This window comes from Acinonyx jubatus, chromosome D3 (assembly GCF_027475565.1).
Source record: "Acinonyx jubatus isolate Ajub_Pintada_27869175 chromosome D3, VMU_Ajub_asm_v1.0, whole genome shotgun sequence".
Classification (NCBI taxonomy): Eukaryota; Metazoa; Chordata; class Mammalia; order Carnivora; family Felidae; genus Acinonyx; species Acinonyx jubatus.
Window position 1 is genome coordinate 7,156,506 of NC_069392.1, and position 17,850 is coordinate 7,174,355.

The following is a 17,850-nucleotide window of genomic DNA, read 5'->3' on the forward strand; positions in this document are numbered from 1 at the left end:
CAGGGAGAATTGTGCACTTTCATGATATAGCCCTTGGTGTCCTTGTTATAACCAGAATGTAAGACTGGCTAAATCATTTTTTTGGACCCTTTGTGATACTTGGTTTTTCTTGTTCTGTGAATCTGGAATTCCAGACTCCTCTATTAATTGTAGAGACATTAAAAGGAACATTGTGGCGTTAAAACCATCGAGACACTTGTCTAGGCCTCCTGACTGTGACATGTGACGTGGCAGAGGTAACTCTGTACAAGATGACCACACAAGTCCCAGGAAGCCACTCTGGGGCCAGGAGCACGCCTTGGGTCATGGACAGCCCGAGCGAGCTCCCTGTGCTTGGGGAGCCCCTGTGCTAGGGGCTCTGCACCTAGAGCCCCAGTCACCTGCCAGAGCCCGTAGTTGGTCACGTCTCTGTCGTTCTAGTGATGTGTTTGGCTCTCCTATCAGGGCCAGGCCCTAAGCTGGTTGCATCCCCCAAGGGCAGGTGATGGGGCTGAATGTATGAGTGCTTTTCAGCCTCCCTGCCGGGCTTTTTCCTCTTCAGATCAGAGTTCAGATGGATAACTAAATCTTTTCCCACCCACAAAATACTTTAATTCAAATGTTTTTTGTAATGGGGACTCAGTACATTTAGTTCTAAACTAAATGTACTGATATATCCGAAACTACTAATCTATGGGGAAGGACAGGGGTTTTAGTTTTTATTGCAAAGAATAATTCTTGCTGATGTCATGCCTTTGCAATTTATTTCTCGTGTTTGTTAAGAGGGGTCATACTTGAATAGCAAGTTCAATGATGAATACTGAGAATTATATACAAAGTGGAAGTAAACCTTTGTTGTAATTCATGTAGCAATTTAGTTTGACACTTTGGCCAGGTGTACGGAAAATGTCTGACTAAATGTAAGAGGGAGGTTTGCCATTTATAATAGACGTGGTCATTTGCCGTCTCCTCACCTGGTAATCCCCCCCCCCCCCCCCCGCTTTTTTGTACCTGACTAATTTCACCTATCTATTCAGTGCACGTTTGCATGAATATGTCTATCCAGTCCTGCCACTGGAAAATGAAGTAATTTCATCAAGTTTTTTTTTCTTGGTCTTTAAGTTGGATACACTTAAAGAAAACAACCTGAAAAATGTGGAAGAGCTGAACAAATCGAAAGAGCTTCTGACGGTAGAGAATCAAAAAATGGAAGAATTCAGGAAAGAAATGTAAGTTCATGTCTTTTGAGAGAAACTGTGGGACTTTAATGTCACAAAAGTGAAAACGATACTAATGATTTAAAAAATAACTTGACAAACACTTGCTTAAAGTAAAAAGTAATCACCACCCTCTCTGTCCCCCGAATGCTTTAGCATACCTGGGAGCCCCTATAACCGCTTAGCTGTGAGGAAGCGAAGTCAAGATAGTAGCTGAGTTAAAGAAGCAAAACGAAAAGTGTGCTTGCTGCCTGAGAAGTTAGGACCCTTTATAAATAAATCTCTCAAGATCCTTTCTATAGGGAGATAAAAAGCATGTCACTTTCGAGATTGTTAATCTTGATTTTAAGAGTAATTGAACCTCTGGCATGGAAGTCAGGTGAAAGGATTCTGGAAGAATCTTTTCTTTTTCATATTGTATTCATTTTTGAGAGAGAGAGAGAGAATGAGAATGAATATGAGCAGGGGAGGGGCAGAAGCAGGTTCCAGGTTCTGAGCTGTCAGCACAGAGCCCGATGCGGGCTCCCAACTCACGAACAGTGAGATTGACCTGAGTCAAAGTCCGACACTTAACTGACTGAGCCACCCAGGCGCCCCTAGAAGAATCTTTCTAATCCAGGTTTATCCATCAGTCTGCCACCTAGACTGCCACCTGTCTGCCACCTGGCCAGACAGGCTGGCCATGTTTCCTTTGTCAACAACACCTCCAAATCCTTGCCTTTCAGGTCTGTTTTCAGGTCTGTGAATTGTTGGTGTTGATCTGGCTTTTTCAATGATCGTTTCGGTGTAGATTCCATGTTGCTCTTCGGTTCTGAGAGCTACACTCTATATCAACTGTGTGAACCTGGAAATGTAGAGGCAGTTAATCCAGTGAATATTGGAGTGTGTCTTCTGTGCTAGGAAGGATAAGGAGATGGATTTATATGGTCCCTGCCCTTTAAAGGTTTGTATTATTTATCCCCCCCTTCTGATCGAACAAAGAGATTAGCTTCAAACAGAAACAAAAGCATCAGTTCCAAGTCTCCATCCTCAGTACGATTTGTTGATCAAGCTTGGGACTAAACTGGTACATGGTCGGGTTCTTCTGAGAGTTGGTAAAATCCTCCAGAAGGAATCTCATCTGAGCAACTTAGGCAGTGCATGATTAATCCCTTCCTCAGTCTTAGTTTTTTGTGTGTTTTTTTAAAGTTTTTGTTTATATTCCAGTTAGTAAACATACAGTGTAAGATTAGTTTCAGGTGTACAATATAGTGATTCAGAACTTCCATACTCAGTCTTAGTTTTAATGATACTTCTCTAGACAGTGATTCAGCAGTTCCCCAAAATTCTGTTCACCTGCACAGATTGATCAGTCGACAGTTGTGATTGTGGCCATCAGGATGGGCTTGAGCTTCTTGGCCTTTGCAAGCCAAATCACACAGATAAAGGTCCCTGTGATGGGAAACAAAGTCATCGTCAGTTCCAAGAGGGTGGCTGCAGATCTGGTTTGGGACATTCCCCTGTGACACACGTCATTGTGCTGCCCTGGCGCTTTGGGAGCATTGTTGACTTTAGTTCATTTGTGTCACACGGGCAGCTGGTGAGGGAGGATCTGAGCAGCAGGCGAAGATTCCCTAACCAACCTCCCACTGCCATAATCCCACCTCTGAGCTCTCTGGGCTGTGCTAGGTAAGGGAGGGGCAGGACCGGTGTGGACTGAGCCAAGACAGCTCTTGGGATTTAGATAAAACTTCTCTTTCCCGCAGCCTACTTGGAGTCTCTCGTGATGGTCATTGCATTGGTCTAGTATTGAAGTGTTCACCATCCTCACTGAGTCTGTGTCATGTCACCCACCTCCAGTTAGTATGGGGTGGTTTTATCTCCGTTAAGAGATCATTTTTTGCCCTTCTTCAAATGATTCCATGGAATAATAAGATCTTAGCCTCCTAACTCTGGACACGAAGGATCATGAGCAAAAGACTGAGGGTTCTGCTGCTGCTCCTCTAACCATGGCCTGTCCTCTTCCCTAGAACCATTTTTCCCAGATCTCTGATCCCTGAGGGTGTAGTTGGGGTGGGGTGAGGAGGAACCAGGACCACCCAGCAGACAGCCTGGGCTGCTTTTGATTCTCCGCCTTTTTATCTGGCCTACCAGGACTGAGGGGATTGCATCTTTTGTCAGTAACCTGGCACACGGTGGCTGGGGTTCTTAGCAGGAGGAAGGACCAGTAGGACACAGCAGTGACAGGCATCAGAAGCTGGTAGAGGGAGTAGGAGGAGTAGGTTGAAAGAGCCCCTGCCCCCGGTGACTCATTGTTCCCTGCTGTAGACGTGGCCACATTTCAAGGACCACTAAAATAAATGTACTATGTAATGGGAATGGTGCTTCTCAAAAAAAAAAAAGCAGTCATTTTACTGTTCCTCAGCGCTCAAAGCTAGAGAATGAGCAGCTGATTATTTCCCAGCATGTATCTGGGGTGCTTTGTGTTCTTTAGAACTTTCCTGGTATTTCCCCGCACCTTAGATAGGACTTTGATTCCTGGAGGAAAATGGACACCAATGTAGGCACTGGAGTTCTCCTTAGAACTACCTCCTGTGGAATATCGCCCCTGGCTCTGGAAACCCAGCGCTTGTAGCTAAATACTCCTTTTCCTCTGTGCCATTTACTAGACTGGTTTTAGGAAAACTCTTGGTTAGCCAGCTCCTATTTTCAGGTGGACAGAGAGAATAAAATGGTTTCTCAGAGTGTAATTTTGGATGTTAGGGAAAATGATATAAGCGGCTTAATTTTTGTCTTTACTCACCTGGCACAGTAATAAATCTAGAATATAGAATATACTTAGCATGGCAGTTAATTGATTGATAACAGACTTGTAAGTAGAATGTTTGCAATGCAGTCAATGTTAACAATATGTATCTTGCCTCTCAGATTAAAACTGGGATAGTCTTCTGTCGTGTAGAAAAAAAAAGCAGCTTAAAAAAATTGTTAGAAATACTTGGAGGTATTTTTGGACTTATTCCCTGGAGTACTTCCGGAAGTTGGGCTATTAGAGCCTCCTTTCTGTACCCACTATGCTTTAAAGAAAAACGGGAAGGTATTTCTATGTTGGAATTAGAGCGGAGGTCTGTCTGCCAGTTTTAACTCCGGTTCTCTTGCTTCTACAACTTCCTGGCTTTATGATTTGGAGAAAAATCTCTCACTTCCCTGAGCTTCAGTTTTCTCATCTTTAAAATATAAATAATAACATTAGCTTCCTTGGCTTTTGAGGATTAAATGAGAAAATAAATATTTGTGAAAACATTTTTATAGATCTTAACACATTGAATGTTGCTTTTACAGATCACTGCTTTAAGACATTTTGAAATTTCTTTGATTCCTTATTTTACTTTTCTTTACTGTGGGCTCTTAATAGCAACCAAGGATTCCAAAAGCCATTACAAGATGCACATCTTTAAGACACAGAGTAGGATTACATGCTTCTCATTGACAGGCCATCAAGATGCTGAGACCAAACAGCCCCTGAGGAAGGCAGTGACCTCCTAGGAATAAAAGATTTGACCTCAGATGATTTCATCCTAAGTAAAAACTTCAGATTTGTCAGGAATTGATGGACTTTTGCCAGAAGATGAACTTGAGCTGTAGTGTGTGTGTGTGTGTGTGTGTGTGTGTGTGTGTGTGTGTGTTGATCCATAATTAGAATCAACCCTCTTAGCTTTTGTATGACCTGAGGCTAAAATTCCTTCTCCGTTTTTTCCTCACTTGCTAAATAGACATCTCAGTGAAATACCTCATTTAATTCAATGTGCTAGGAAAATTTTTGTGGAGGTTTATTCCCCTAAATCTTACCCCAATATGCATATTATAGGTGGATGGAGAACTAAAACTCAAAAAACTGGAGATGCCAGGCATTGCCACACATTAGACAATTGAAGTTAAAAATAGATGTGTTCCTCTATCAGCAGATGGATTCATACCCAGATGACTTGGTTCAGGATTCAGCCACGTATGACAGCTCCCTAAATGGAGTTTAGCCAGCACAGACTTAAAATTCACAGTGGCATCAAAACCCTCTATGACAGAAAACTAAAATCCAGTGATCAAATAAAAGATTTTTAATACCCACATATAAAGGATAATAATTTGATTTGTGTATTTTGGATAATTTTAATATTGGGAAGATGTTTAATATACTTACCTTGTTCACATTTCATATGCTGATATTCATGATAGAGGTTAACAGGCTATATTTTTATTTGATTCTTTTAATTACAAATTAGCATTGTGGAAAGAATACAATCAAAGTGAACCACCTGTTATGTAATTGGAAAACCCCATTTCCTTTAGGCATTTCACCTCGAGTTGTCCTAAAAATACTCAGATTCACGACAGTACTTGACTCTGACAGATACCAGCATACCGGCAAATGGGACCATTAGATTTTTATTTCTGCCAGAAAAAAACACATTACCGATTTGTGCAGTCAGTACAGAGTGCCTTGGCAGTAAAGTAAATCACTTTATCAACATACTGGGTTTGAGCATAATTTTCTAATGGAAATAGCCCTAAAGACCAGAGGACTGACCATTTCATTTGTCATTTATTTTATGGTAGCATGGATTTTTGGATGGGGAGTGTTCAGAAGTGGGTAAGTGTGGGTGGAGAAAGGGTGGATATCGTGTTTATTAGGTTTTAAAAAATAATGTAATAATTGTGGGTGGCAGTCCGCCTCCTGAGAGGTTAAAGCCATTTAGCCTCTCCTGCACGTAGATACCACTGCCTCCTGTTATTATAGATCCTATCAGGCACGTGACCCAGATATATTTTCCTCAGTGCTGTGAAGCCGGTCGTCTCCCACAGTTTCCTTGCCTGTCTTGTTTCTATGGTAACCCTGCACTCACTGTCCTTGCAGAGAAACCCTCAAGCAGGCAGCAGCTCAGAAGTCCCAGCAGCTTTCAGCATTGCAAGAAGAGAACGTGAAACTTGCTGAGGAGCTGGGGAGAAGCAGGGACGAAGTCACGGGTCATCAGAAGGTCAGTGGGCCTGGAGGGGGGTGCGGGGGGGGCGTACCTTGCTCTCCGTGCTCCTGTCTGCTGCTGTTGGCAGGGCGCTTGGAGGCCCCTCAGAGAGGTGCTTGATGTGGTCGGGTCCTTCCAAATGGGATTTCAACTTGTCTGTGTGGTAGGTCTCCTTGCTTTTCAAGTGTGCTGCTGTAGGACTTAGGGGAGGAGTTGACAGATGCTTATGGAAAAAAAAAAAAGTAGCAACCCTGGGAACTTGAGCAACTAGAAAATAAGACCTTTATTAGACCACCTCATGGCAATGCGTTTCAATGGAAAGGAACAATATCTTCTCCCTACTATTGCCTGGATTTCAAAATTACTTTCCTCTTAAGGTTCTTTTTTTTTTTTTTCATCAGAATTTGTTTGAAGGAAGCAAATTCTCAGAATATGGATTTGGTGTGGGGGTTGGCAGCTGTTTTTAAATAGAACTCTGCTTTTCTTTAAAAAAATTTTTTTAAAGCATTTCCTAATGGAACTGTGTATGTGTGTGCACTTGTGTGCATTGAATGTGATTTGCGTTACACCCGGAATGAGCCGTAAGCCAACCATAACCCATTTGCTTCCGTACTTAAATCAGAGAGATTTCTGATAAGTTTATTAAGCACTGAAACAAAACTGATTTTAAAGAATGACATATCCTGCTTTTTATTCTTTAGTAGTTGACTCAAAGTGCTAAATGGTAGTCCTATCTGGCCTCAGCAGAAGCTTCAAATGATATTTTTAAGAGAATTTTACCATGTGGTCATCAATTCATGGTTTACACTTCAAGAGAATTTTTCCCCCCAGGAATACTTGGCAAAGATTCCTTCTCACTTGGGATGGAGTAATCTGGGGTAATTGTATTGAGTACCCATTGACATGGCAGTTTGTGGCGAAAGCACTTTTTGGAGAGTTGATTTCAGACTTTAAAGTCTTTGTTACAGCTTTCCACAGTTTTCTTACTTCACAAAAGGAATGCCACATCTCTCCAAACTCCAGGATGATGATGATGATGATGCTTTTGGTGATACTAGTTCATGTTTATTGGCTCTTACTATGCGACAAGCACAAATGAATGATAACTGTCATCTCAGTCTTTACAATAACTCTAGGTGATGGCACTGCCATTATTTCCGCTTGTCAAAGAGGAAACAGGGATATGAAGATAGTAATTTGCTCATCCTCATTCAGCTTATAGTCAAGAAATGTTTTCCATCTTCTGATTTGGGTCAGGAAAAGGATCAAAGTGGATTGACTTAAATAGGGTCAGTGCCCTCTCCTTTAGTCAGTATGTGAGAAACTGGAGTTCATGAAAAATAGAAGCCCTTTGACCAGATGAGGTCCTCTTTTTCCTGGCACAAACTAGAGCGTCTAAAACATTGGGCAGCTGCTCTGTCATCACTGTGTCTGTAAGTTCTTGCAAGAGCAGGGTCTCTGAGAGGTGCATCTCGTTTGACCTCATGGAACATCTCCGGTAGAGAGAGTGGATTCCATACATGGGAGGAGCACAGAGAGATCCTCCTCGCGTCTCATGTTGTGCCCTTGACTGGACTGTTGACTGCGTTTCTTGCTTGTGTGTCTCTGTAGGGAAAACAGTGGGAGGAGGCATCTTGCTACCTTGGCCAGGGCTCTGCCGGGCTCCCTCACCCGTGTTCTTCTCTTCTGCATGTTGGCATTTGAATTGCCTTCCTTTTGAAAAGGTTTTGCCACTAGAAATTTGAAAGTCAGTGACTTTGAAGGGTGTTACAGAAAAGCACGTGCAAGAAACAACTAAGAAAAGTGACTTCCCTTTAAAGGACAGATTGTTAGGCCCTTCATAGTTCTGTGCTTTACTCAGAAGAGAGAGATAAGTGGGTATGAACTAAATAATAGGCTTCAATGGTAGAGCTCGTTGACCATGATAATGATTATCAAGGAAGATTATGGGTAATTCTTCCCTTGAAATAAATAAAAGTATATATGTAGTGTCTGTGTGTGTTTATTTCAAAAGACTGGAGAGAACCACCCATTTTTTTTTAAATTTTTTTTTTCAACGTTTATTTATTTTTGGGACAGAGAGAGACAGAGCATGAACGGGGAAGGGGCAGAGAGAGAGGGAGACACAGAATCGGAAACAGGCTCCAGGCTCTGAGCCATTAGCCCAGAGCCTGACGCGGGGCTCAAACTCACAGACCGTGAGATCGTGACCTGGCTGAAGTCGGACACTTAACCGACTGCGCCACCCAGGCGCCCCGAGAACCACCCATTTAAAATGATTTAGAAACAACCTTAGTCTACAGAAGACTGATTAATTCATCAGCTCTATTCTTACTGTATAATCTCCACAAATCTGGAGTACTGCTTACTTCTGTAAAATCACACATTTCACATTATTACTTACTGTAGTCAAGCCAAACTATTGATCAGCTATGTTTAGAAATATACTCCAGAGCCACCTTGTTTGGCAGAAACTTTGGTTTTAGAAAAAAAAAGGAATTCTTAGAAAGAATTTTCATTGTCATACTACAGAAACATTGAGTGTTTCATTCTAGGATTAAGACAGTGGAGGTGAAGTTGACAGGGGATGGGTAAACACTGACCTAGGACCTGGGTTCTTCCTGAGTCCTTTATTAAGTAGCATTGTCATTCACCAAACATGTACCAAGCTGATGGTCTTGCATGTTTCACAGAATCGTCACAACATGCCTCTGAGACAGGAAGGCTATTATTTTGTAGACCAGCTGACACTCAAAAGTGGACCAACTTGCTAAGGACACACAGCTAGGCGGTGGAGCTGAGACCTGTACTCCTGTCAGACTAATTTGGAGGCGTATTTCCGTACTTCTGTACTGAGCATAAAGCATATTTCTACTTGATAATTAAGATTAAAAAAAAAGAAAGAAAAACTTGTGAGCTAGGATTGGTGTGGGTGGATGGGGTCAAACAATGCTATAGAAATGCCCTCTCGATGTGTTGGTATTTTTTTTTCCTGCCTCAAGTATTTATTTTGCTTAAAAGCCCAAGACACCCCAGAATCTGTTCTCCATCTTAGGCATCTCACTGGGATTATTTGCTAAGGATTTTTACTTCCTTGAGAAGCCCCCTTCACTATGGGGACTATTTGATTTCCTGTTTGTCAATTGGATGTGAGGTGATTTATCAAAATAAAAGAATCCCTGCCTCCCGTGGCAGTGGTATTGTAGAATATTCTTTTTATCAATTAAAAAGATGTAGAAAATTTGTGAAATTAAGAGGGTTAGTCATGAGCAGCACTGGTTGGTCAAAGTTGGGCAGTGATGTCAGTTTCCACTCTTAGGTAGAAATTCTCATTGGACTTGATTGACGAGTGGGTATCGTGTGCCCCCGTGAAGAAGTATTTCAGTAATTGGAAGGACTCATCTATTTGTTGATAGTCCTCTGGAAGAGAGCTGGCAAATCCAGAAACAGACCCACACATGTGCATTCTTTTTTGTCTGCTCTCCCTACCAGACATTCTCCTTTCCAAAGGAAAATTGTGTAAGCTGCCTTTCCCAAGTGGGAGACTACTTTTGTGGGGGGAGGGGAGCAAAAACCAGGGTCAGCTGGGATTGTAAGAGGCATGATGTATCTGGCATCAACAGTGACAGAAATCTTTAGAGACTGTCACAGAGTGCCTTGTCTTTGAAAAGAGAGTATATTAGATTGAAACATATGCAATTGCTTTCATTTTGCAATTTCCTAGTGTTCACTCTAGTAGTTAACATAACCTACTTCTTCTTGATAACTGACGAGTATGAAGATTATTGTAATTATATAACTGCCGTTGACTCCTTCCACCTTCGCTTTGACACCTGAGGGCTGACTAGTTTCATGCTGCTTCAGGGGTGTGTGTGTGTGTGTGTGTGTGTGTGAGTGAAAATACACGTAACATAAAATCTGTTGGAACCATCTTACAGTGTACAATTCAGTGGTATTTGGGACATTCACAGTGCAGTGTGGTCATTACCTCTGTCCAGTTCCAGAACATTTTCATCACCCTGAAAGGAAACCCCATACTTGTTTAAGCGCTCGCTTCCCATTTCTTCCTGCCTCCCAGCCCCTGGCGACCACTCATCTATTTTCTGTCTCTATGGATTAGCTTGTTCTGGATGTTTCATACAAGAGGAATGATAAAACACATGACTTCTCTCACTTCTCTCACTCAGTGTCGTGCCGTCGGGGTCCATCCGTGTTGTAGCAGGCGTGAGCGCTTGCTTGCCTCTTGGCTGAATGGAATTTTATTGAATGCGTACCCCTCATGTTGTTTCTGCCTCTGCTTCAGGTGTTTCGGGTCTCCTTTCTCCATCCAAATGGTCGCCTGTCCCTGCTGATGCCTGTCTGCCTCCCTGCCTATGGCCACTATGTCTTATTGCCACTTGGTATCTTTAGTGGGTGGGGAAATCCTTCTCACTTCCTTAAAAGCTCTTCTAAATCTTGCCACACTGGTCATACTTACAGTCCTGTCTTCTTTTCTTTACTTCCAGACTTTTAAAAAGAGTAATATTTTCTGCCTTCAATTTCACCCCCCATTTTCTTCGCAATCCCCTGCTGTCTGCTTTTCGCCACCGCCAGTGCACCACTGAAGTGACTCTCACCTGAGTCATCACTTACCTAGTGACAACACAAGTGCGTGGCTTCCTTTCCATCCTTTCTGAACATTTGGCGTCTCCACCTACATTCTTGACTTTCCTCCTTTGACATCTTCCACCCTCTTGGCTCATGTTTGTCCTGCCACCCCTGGTCAGTTGCCATATGCAGGTCCGCATTTACATTTTTTTCTGTCCCCATGTGGTAAACGTCTCCTCATTGTTAGGCCCATCCTCTAGCCTCGGGGGCGGCTGCTGTCCAGGACTCTGTCATGCTGAGAATGCCATGTTGTGTCTCCACACAGGCTGTGAGATGGTGGGAATCACAGGGCATGCTGTATAGGTTCGAATGAACAAATGAGTGATTAAATGCATACCTCGCTTTTAGCGGGGCCTCAGGATGCAGAAACCTTGACTGCCTTTTTTTTTTTTTTTTTTTTTTTTTTTAACATTATTTCACTTACTTCGAGTTTCATAGCTTTGTTATAGAGAGTTGTGGTTGCCGGAAATGTGACGAGTGGGGCATTTGCCCCGTGTGGATAGAGGAAAATCAGCGCAAAATCAGGCAGGGTCTGGGAGATTCAAGATTAATGGAAACTATACAGAGCATTATTTCCTTTCATAGAGAATACTAAAAATAATTACAGTGATGTGAGCTCTTCTATAGAAATAGTCACTTAAGTAGTAACTTTTGAAATGTCTGATTTATCATTTCCAAACCTCACACGTATTCCCCCTTGTAAGGACTGCAGATACACTGAGCTGTCACTATGGGAACAGTGCTGATTTCTCTCCCCACTTCCCTTCCCAGTTATTTGCAAAATGAGATTACAGTTTATTGATACAGGACAGGGATTAGATGCCTCAATAACTGTATTTTATCAACACTTCTGACAAAGGTTACAACAAATGCAGTCTCCAAAATTTGAGGTTACCGTTGAGATTGATTTATGACTAATAGCCTGCAAATGTTAAATAGGCCTGAACTTGCAGACATGAATGTATAGAAAAGGAATGCATTCTTTTTCTTTTCTTTTCTTTTCTTTTCTTTTCTTTTCTTTTCTTTTCTTTTCTTTTCTTTTCTTTTCTTTTCTTTTCTCTTCTTCTTTCTTTTCTTTTCTTTCTTTCTTTCTTTCTTTCTTTCTTTCTTTCTTTCCCCTTCCCCTTCCCCTTCCCCTTCCCCTTCCCCTTCCCCTTCCCCTTCCCCTTCCCCTTCCCCTTCCCCTTCCCCTTCCCCTTCCCCTTCCCCTTCCCCTTCCCCTTCCCCTCCTTTTCTTCCCTTCCCTTCCCCTTCCCCTTCCTTTCCTTTCCTTTCCTCTCTCCTGCCCAATGTGGGGCTCTAACTCACAACCCAAGACCAAGAGTCACATGTTCTACCGACTGAGCCAGCCAGGTGCCCCAAGGCAACACCATTTTTAGCTTGTCCTGTTTTATTTTGGAAAACAGTGGTTATTAGCCATTGTAATTTTAATCTGGTCTCCGGATACTTCTGGGCAAGTAGGGCTGAGTGAAGCTGATCACAGAATCTTTCTCCTTCGATACCTAATGAAGTGAACACACTCTTCTATTAAAAAATGTCTCCAGGAAAATCTCTCCAGCAAAGCCAATCGGCTTCATGCTTTCAGTAAACATTAAAATTTGGCAACCAAGAAAAGAAACAAGATGGTGGTTTGACTCTGTTGACACTGTTCCCAGTGGTAAGAGAAAAGAAAATGTGTAGCAAAATCCTGAGAATTTTTATTCTGCTTCTCTCCATCCTTGTGCCCAGTCCAGTTTAGGGAAAATTGGATGGAAGAGGTGAATAGTCCGAACAGTCACAGAACAATCTTTGAGGCTAGAAGTTCTCTTTGACCATCTCAGAATTTTACCAGAGGCAGGAAGAATTGCTGGGCGTCATTTTCCATAGTGAGTCTAGTCAACAGAGTGGCTTAAGTAAAAGGATATGGAGGAGGGGGTTCCTCTCAAATGATAATAAATCCACAGGAGGGGAGTCCAGGTGAGTCCTCTACTCAGGAATGTCCTCAGGGAACCCTGTTCTTCCTTTCTGCTCTTCTTTCTGCTACCCTTACTGCACATAGATGGTCACAGGGCATTGGTGAAACTTTGCTGGAGGAAGTAGGGGAAATCCAAAGTGGGGAAGGGCAGAAAGGCCTTCTCTTTACGTGATTTTGTCTTTCAGCTTGGAGAGGAAAACTCCTATCCCTGTAATAGTGTCACATAATCACCTCCAGCCATAAATGAGGCTGCCTTCCCATCTTTGGGAAGGGAAGGCAACAGAGATGAGACTAGATGTTAAAAAGACAATTTTGTGTCTGCCTGAGACTGAAGCCTGAGGACACACTGCTGTGGGAATAGGATTACCTTTGTTCAGAGGGGGCACTAAAAGAAAAGTCCATGGAAGAGACCTCTAGCCCAGATGCTGTATATCCCCTTCACTGTGCTCCCTCCCTCCTTGCCCTCCAGCTATAGACATGTATAGACTGCAGTGCCCAAATTTTTCCGTGGTAGCTTGGAGATGAAGATTAAAGGTCTCAGATAAAATAGGAAGGGTGTCAGGGAAAATTAATTTGCATCACATATGAGCAAACAGACGGTCTCAGTAGAGCTGCCCACAGTAAGATGAACACTTGAATGCCTATCGTACTGAAAGAAGAAAAAAGAAAAGAAAGGAACACAGGAATCCAAAGAAATGAGGAATTCAGGCCGCGAGAAAGCATTACCCAGAGTGGAATATTGCTTTGTGTTCTATAAAAACGCCAGTGACTTAAATAAAGCGGGTGTTCAAAGAAGAGATGACACAAGTGGAACAGAGAACGTGACAAGTCAAGGAAACAAGTGAGGACCAAAACAGCACCGTGTCGGGACTGAAGTCAGAAACAGAGAAGAGCCTAATGAACATTTCTAAACATCTGGAGGGAAGGCTTGAGGTGGTTATAACAAAGAGGGAAACAGAGATACTAAAGAATAAGAGGAAAGGTGATAGCTTTGGAGGACAGAGATCATCTGAATGAATATAATTAACAACTTTGAAAACTCTGAAAGAGGGAATTCAACAGAATTCAGAAAGAAAGTGTTAGGAGGTAAAATAGGGAAATTTCCCCCGCGTGAAGAACTGAGTCTACATATAGGAAGGACAGTAGGGGGGCGCCTGGGTGGCTCAGTTGGTTAAATGACCGACTCTTGGTTTCAGCTCAGGTCATGATCTCACAGTTCGTGGGTTTGAGCCCTGTGTCGGGCTCTGTGCTGACAATGCACAGGCTGCTTGGGTTTCTATCTCCCTTTCTCTCTATAAACTTTAAAAAAAAAAAAAAAAAAAAAGACCTAGTAGGATGTAGGGAAACTCAATTAGAGAATCTTGGGTGAGGGAGGTGGTAGTGGTGGAGGAGGATATTGGTCCAAAGCAATTGACATAAAAAAAAATAACACTGGTTATTAATGAAATCTGAGAATATAGAGATAATTCTTGAGATGCCCAGGCAGGAAAGGCATATTCCTTATAAAAAGGTAAGAAAAAAAAAAAAAAGAGGGTGGTGGCACCCAGGTGGCTCAGTTGCTTAAGCATTCGACTTCAGCTTAGGTCATGATCTCACGGTTTGTGGGTTTGAGCCCCTCATCTGGCTCTGTGCTGACAGCTCAGAGCCCGGAGCCTGCTTTGGATTCTGTGTGTTTCTCTCCCTCCCCTGCTTGTGCTGTCTCTTTCTCAAAAATAAATAAACATTTAAAAAAATGAAATGGTCTCCTTTCCTGAAAACGGAGGTATTTTTAAAAAATATACTAACAATAAAATGAAAAGGTAAAAAAAAAACAAAAAACAAACAAAACCCAACCCACAACCCAGTGCAGCCACATTGAATGCGAGAAAACTGTGCCACAGTGTTCCCAGAGTTCTGAGGGATAGAAAATAGGATCAGGAGTGTCCTATCCTGGCAATTATTCACAGATGAAAGGACAGGTAGGTGTTTTCAAAAAACATCTGAAAAAATATCATGAAAGAACTCAGAAGCTATGGCATCTATGAATCCTTCTGAAAAGTATCTGCTTGCTGATAAAATCTGGCCACGAATCAAAATACAGGACTTATCTAAAGAGAAATTGTGGCAAAAGGACTAGTACTGGTGTGAGCACTAAATGCAAGTAAGTAGACAACTAAGCTAACAGCTCAGGGAGCTACAGGTATGGAATAGAATTGTGTTTTAACTTTATTTGGAAATTATTTCAAACTTTGCAAAAAAAATTATAAAAATAGAACACAGAATACTCAAATTCTCTAAGGACTTGTTTTTACCTTAACCAAAGTGCAGTTACCAAATTCAGGAAGTTTTAACACTAGTATTCAATGTACAGGCCATTTTCCTGTTCAGGCAGTTGTCCCAGTAAATGACTTTTATAGTTTTTCCCCATCTCTGGTTCAGTATCCAGTCCAGGATCATGCATTTCTTTCTCCCTTCCCTTCCCCTCCCTTCCCCTTCTTTTCTTTTTTAAAACTATATTTATTTTTAAAGCAAGAGAGAGCACAGGTCGGGGAGGGGCAGAGAGCAGGAGAGAGAAAGAATCCCAAGCAGGCTCCACACCCAGCGTGGAGCCCGACATGGGGCTTGAACTCACGAACAGAAGAACTGTGAGATCATGCATGACCTGAGCCGAAATCAAGAGTCAGACGCTTAACCGACTGAGCCACCCAGGTGCCTCCAGGATCATGTATTTCATTCACTGACTTCAGTCTCTTCTCATTTTCTTTATCTGGAATGCTGCTTCTGCCTTTTTTCAGTCAAAATTTTATGACTTGACTCTTTTTTCTTTTAAAGAACAGGCCAATGATGAGGTATAAAATCCTTCATTTTGGGTTTGTGATGTTTCATCACGATGGTTATACATTTTTAGCAGGAAGATAATTGATGTTGTATCCTTCCAAGAGTCATGTGATGTTGCTTTATCCCATTTATTGGTGGTGTTAATTTTGATCATTGAGTGTAAGTTTAAAACATTTGCAAGGTAAAAAGAAAAAAGGAAAGAAAAAGAAAAAACATAGACAAATATATAGAGAGGAGATGTCCAACAAAATTTGAGGTGGTAGAGTGGAAAGAAAATGGAAGAAAGCAACCACGAATAAAAATTAGAGACTAATTGACATGTGTGGGCACTGTGTAAAAAGAATTACTTCATACGTATTGGCCTCGCTCAGTCACAGTCCCCTGCCCTATGGCCACACAATCAACAGCATTCTTGACAAAGAACCATCCTATCCATGTGTGTGTGTATTAGAAGATACAAATATATTCATATACATATATATTTATATATACATACATATATATATATGTGGTTACAACAGGTTTTCAGGATACAAGGTTTAATAGACAAAAGTCAGTCATTATGTATCAGCAATGAGCAAGTGGAGTTTGAAATTGAAAACTTAATACCATTTACATAAGCGCTCCCCAAAATGAAATACTTAGGTAAGTTTAATAATGTATGGACAGCATCTAAGGAAAAACTACGAAACTGTGATGAGCAAAATCAAAAAAGAATGAAATAAATGGAGATATCCTTTGTTCATGGATAGATACTCAATACTGTCAAGATATTGACTCTTCCCAACATGATCTATAGATTTAACACAATTCCAGTCAAAATCCCAACAAGTTCTTTTGTGGATATTGACAAACTGATTCTGTAGTTTATATGAAGAGGTTAAAGACCCCAAATAACCAACTCAGTATTGAAGAACAACAAAGTTGAAGGATTGACACTACCTGATTTCAAGACTTAGTATAGACAAATAGGTCAGTGGAATACAGAGCTCAGGAATAGACTCACATAAATATAGGCAACTGATCTTTGACAAAGGAGGAAAGGCAATACAATGGAACAAAGATTGTTCAACAGATAGTGCTGGAACAAGTGGATGTCCACATGCAAAAAGGTCAATCTAGACACAGGTACTACCTCTTTTGTGAAAATTAAGTTGAAATGGATCATAGACCTAAATGTAAAATGCACAGCTATAAAACTCCTAGAAAATAAAATCAGGGAAAACCTAAATGACCTTGGGTACACTGGTGACTTTTTAGGTACAAGACCACCAAAAGCATGATCCACAAAAAAGGATTGATAAGCTGGACTTTAATGAAATTAAAAACTTTGCTTTGTTAAAGACAATGTGAAAAGAGAATGAGAAGGTAAGTCACAGATTTGGGAAAAATATTTACAAAAGACACTCCTGATGAAGGACCGTTACTCAAAATATACAAAGAACTCTTAAAACTCAACAATAAGAAAATGAATAACTCAATTACAAAATGGACAAAAGTCCTGAATAGACACACCACCAAAGAAGATACATAGATGGCAAATAGCATTTGATAAGTTGCTCAACATCATACGCCATTAAGGAATTGTGAATTAACAATGAGATGATATGATACAACTATCAGGATGGCCCAAATCGAAAACATTTGGCAACACCAAATGCTGGTGAAACTGTAGAGTAACAGGAGCTCTGATTCATTGCTGGTAGCAGTGCAAAATGGTAAAGCTGCTTTGGGAAGACAGTTCAGCAGTTTCTTACGAAACTAGACATACTGTTACCTTAAGATCCAGAAATGGTGCTCTTTGGTATTTACCCAAATGAACTAAAAATATAATCCACACAATATCCTGTGCATAGGGGTTTATAACAGATTTATTCACAGTTATCAAAACTTGGAAGCAACCAAGATATCCCTCAGTAGGTGAGTGGATAAATAAAAACTATGGTCATCCAGATGATGGAATATTACTCAGCACCCAAAAGAAATGGCCTGTTAAGCCATGGAACCACATGGAGGAATGTTAAATGCATATTACTAAGTGAAAGAAGCCGATTGGAAAAGGCTACATATTGTATGGTTCCAAAGATATGACATTCTATCAAAAGCAAAACTATGGAGACATTAAAAAGATAGTGGTTGTTAGGGAATAAGGGAGGGGGAGGGAGTTATGAATAGGAAGAATACTAAAGATTGTTGGGGCAGTGGCACTACTTTGGTCATACTACAAGGGTGGATACATGTC

General features: G+C 41.3%; 1 protein-coding gene across 10 annotated transcripts in view; it reads left to right on the forward strand.

Annotated features, from left to right (window-relative positions):
- Window positions 1–17,850, forward strand: part of CLIP1 (CAP-Gly domain containing linker protein 1) — a 124,813-nt gene that overhangs the window by 91,542 nt on the left and 15,421 nt on the right. For all 10 annotated transcript variants that reach the window (XR_008291902.1, XM_053206649.1, XM_053206653.1 and 7 more), the window contains 2 exons: window positions 1,102–1,208; window positions 6,085–6,205. Coding sequence is in view for 9 of the 10 variants with exons in the window: in XM_053206649.1 (XP_053062624.1) it covers window positions 1,102–1,208; window positions 6,085–6,205 (228 nt within the window). In the remaining variant the exon portion in view is untranslated. The remainder of the gene's footprint in view (window positions 1–1,101; window positions 1,209–6,084; window positions 6,206–17,850) is intronic.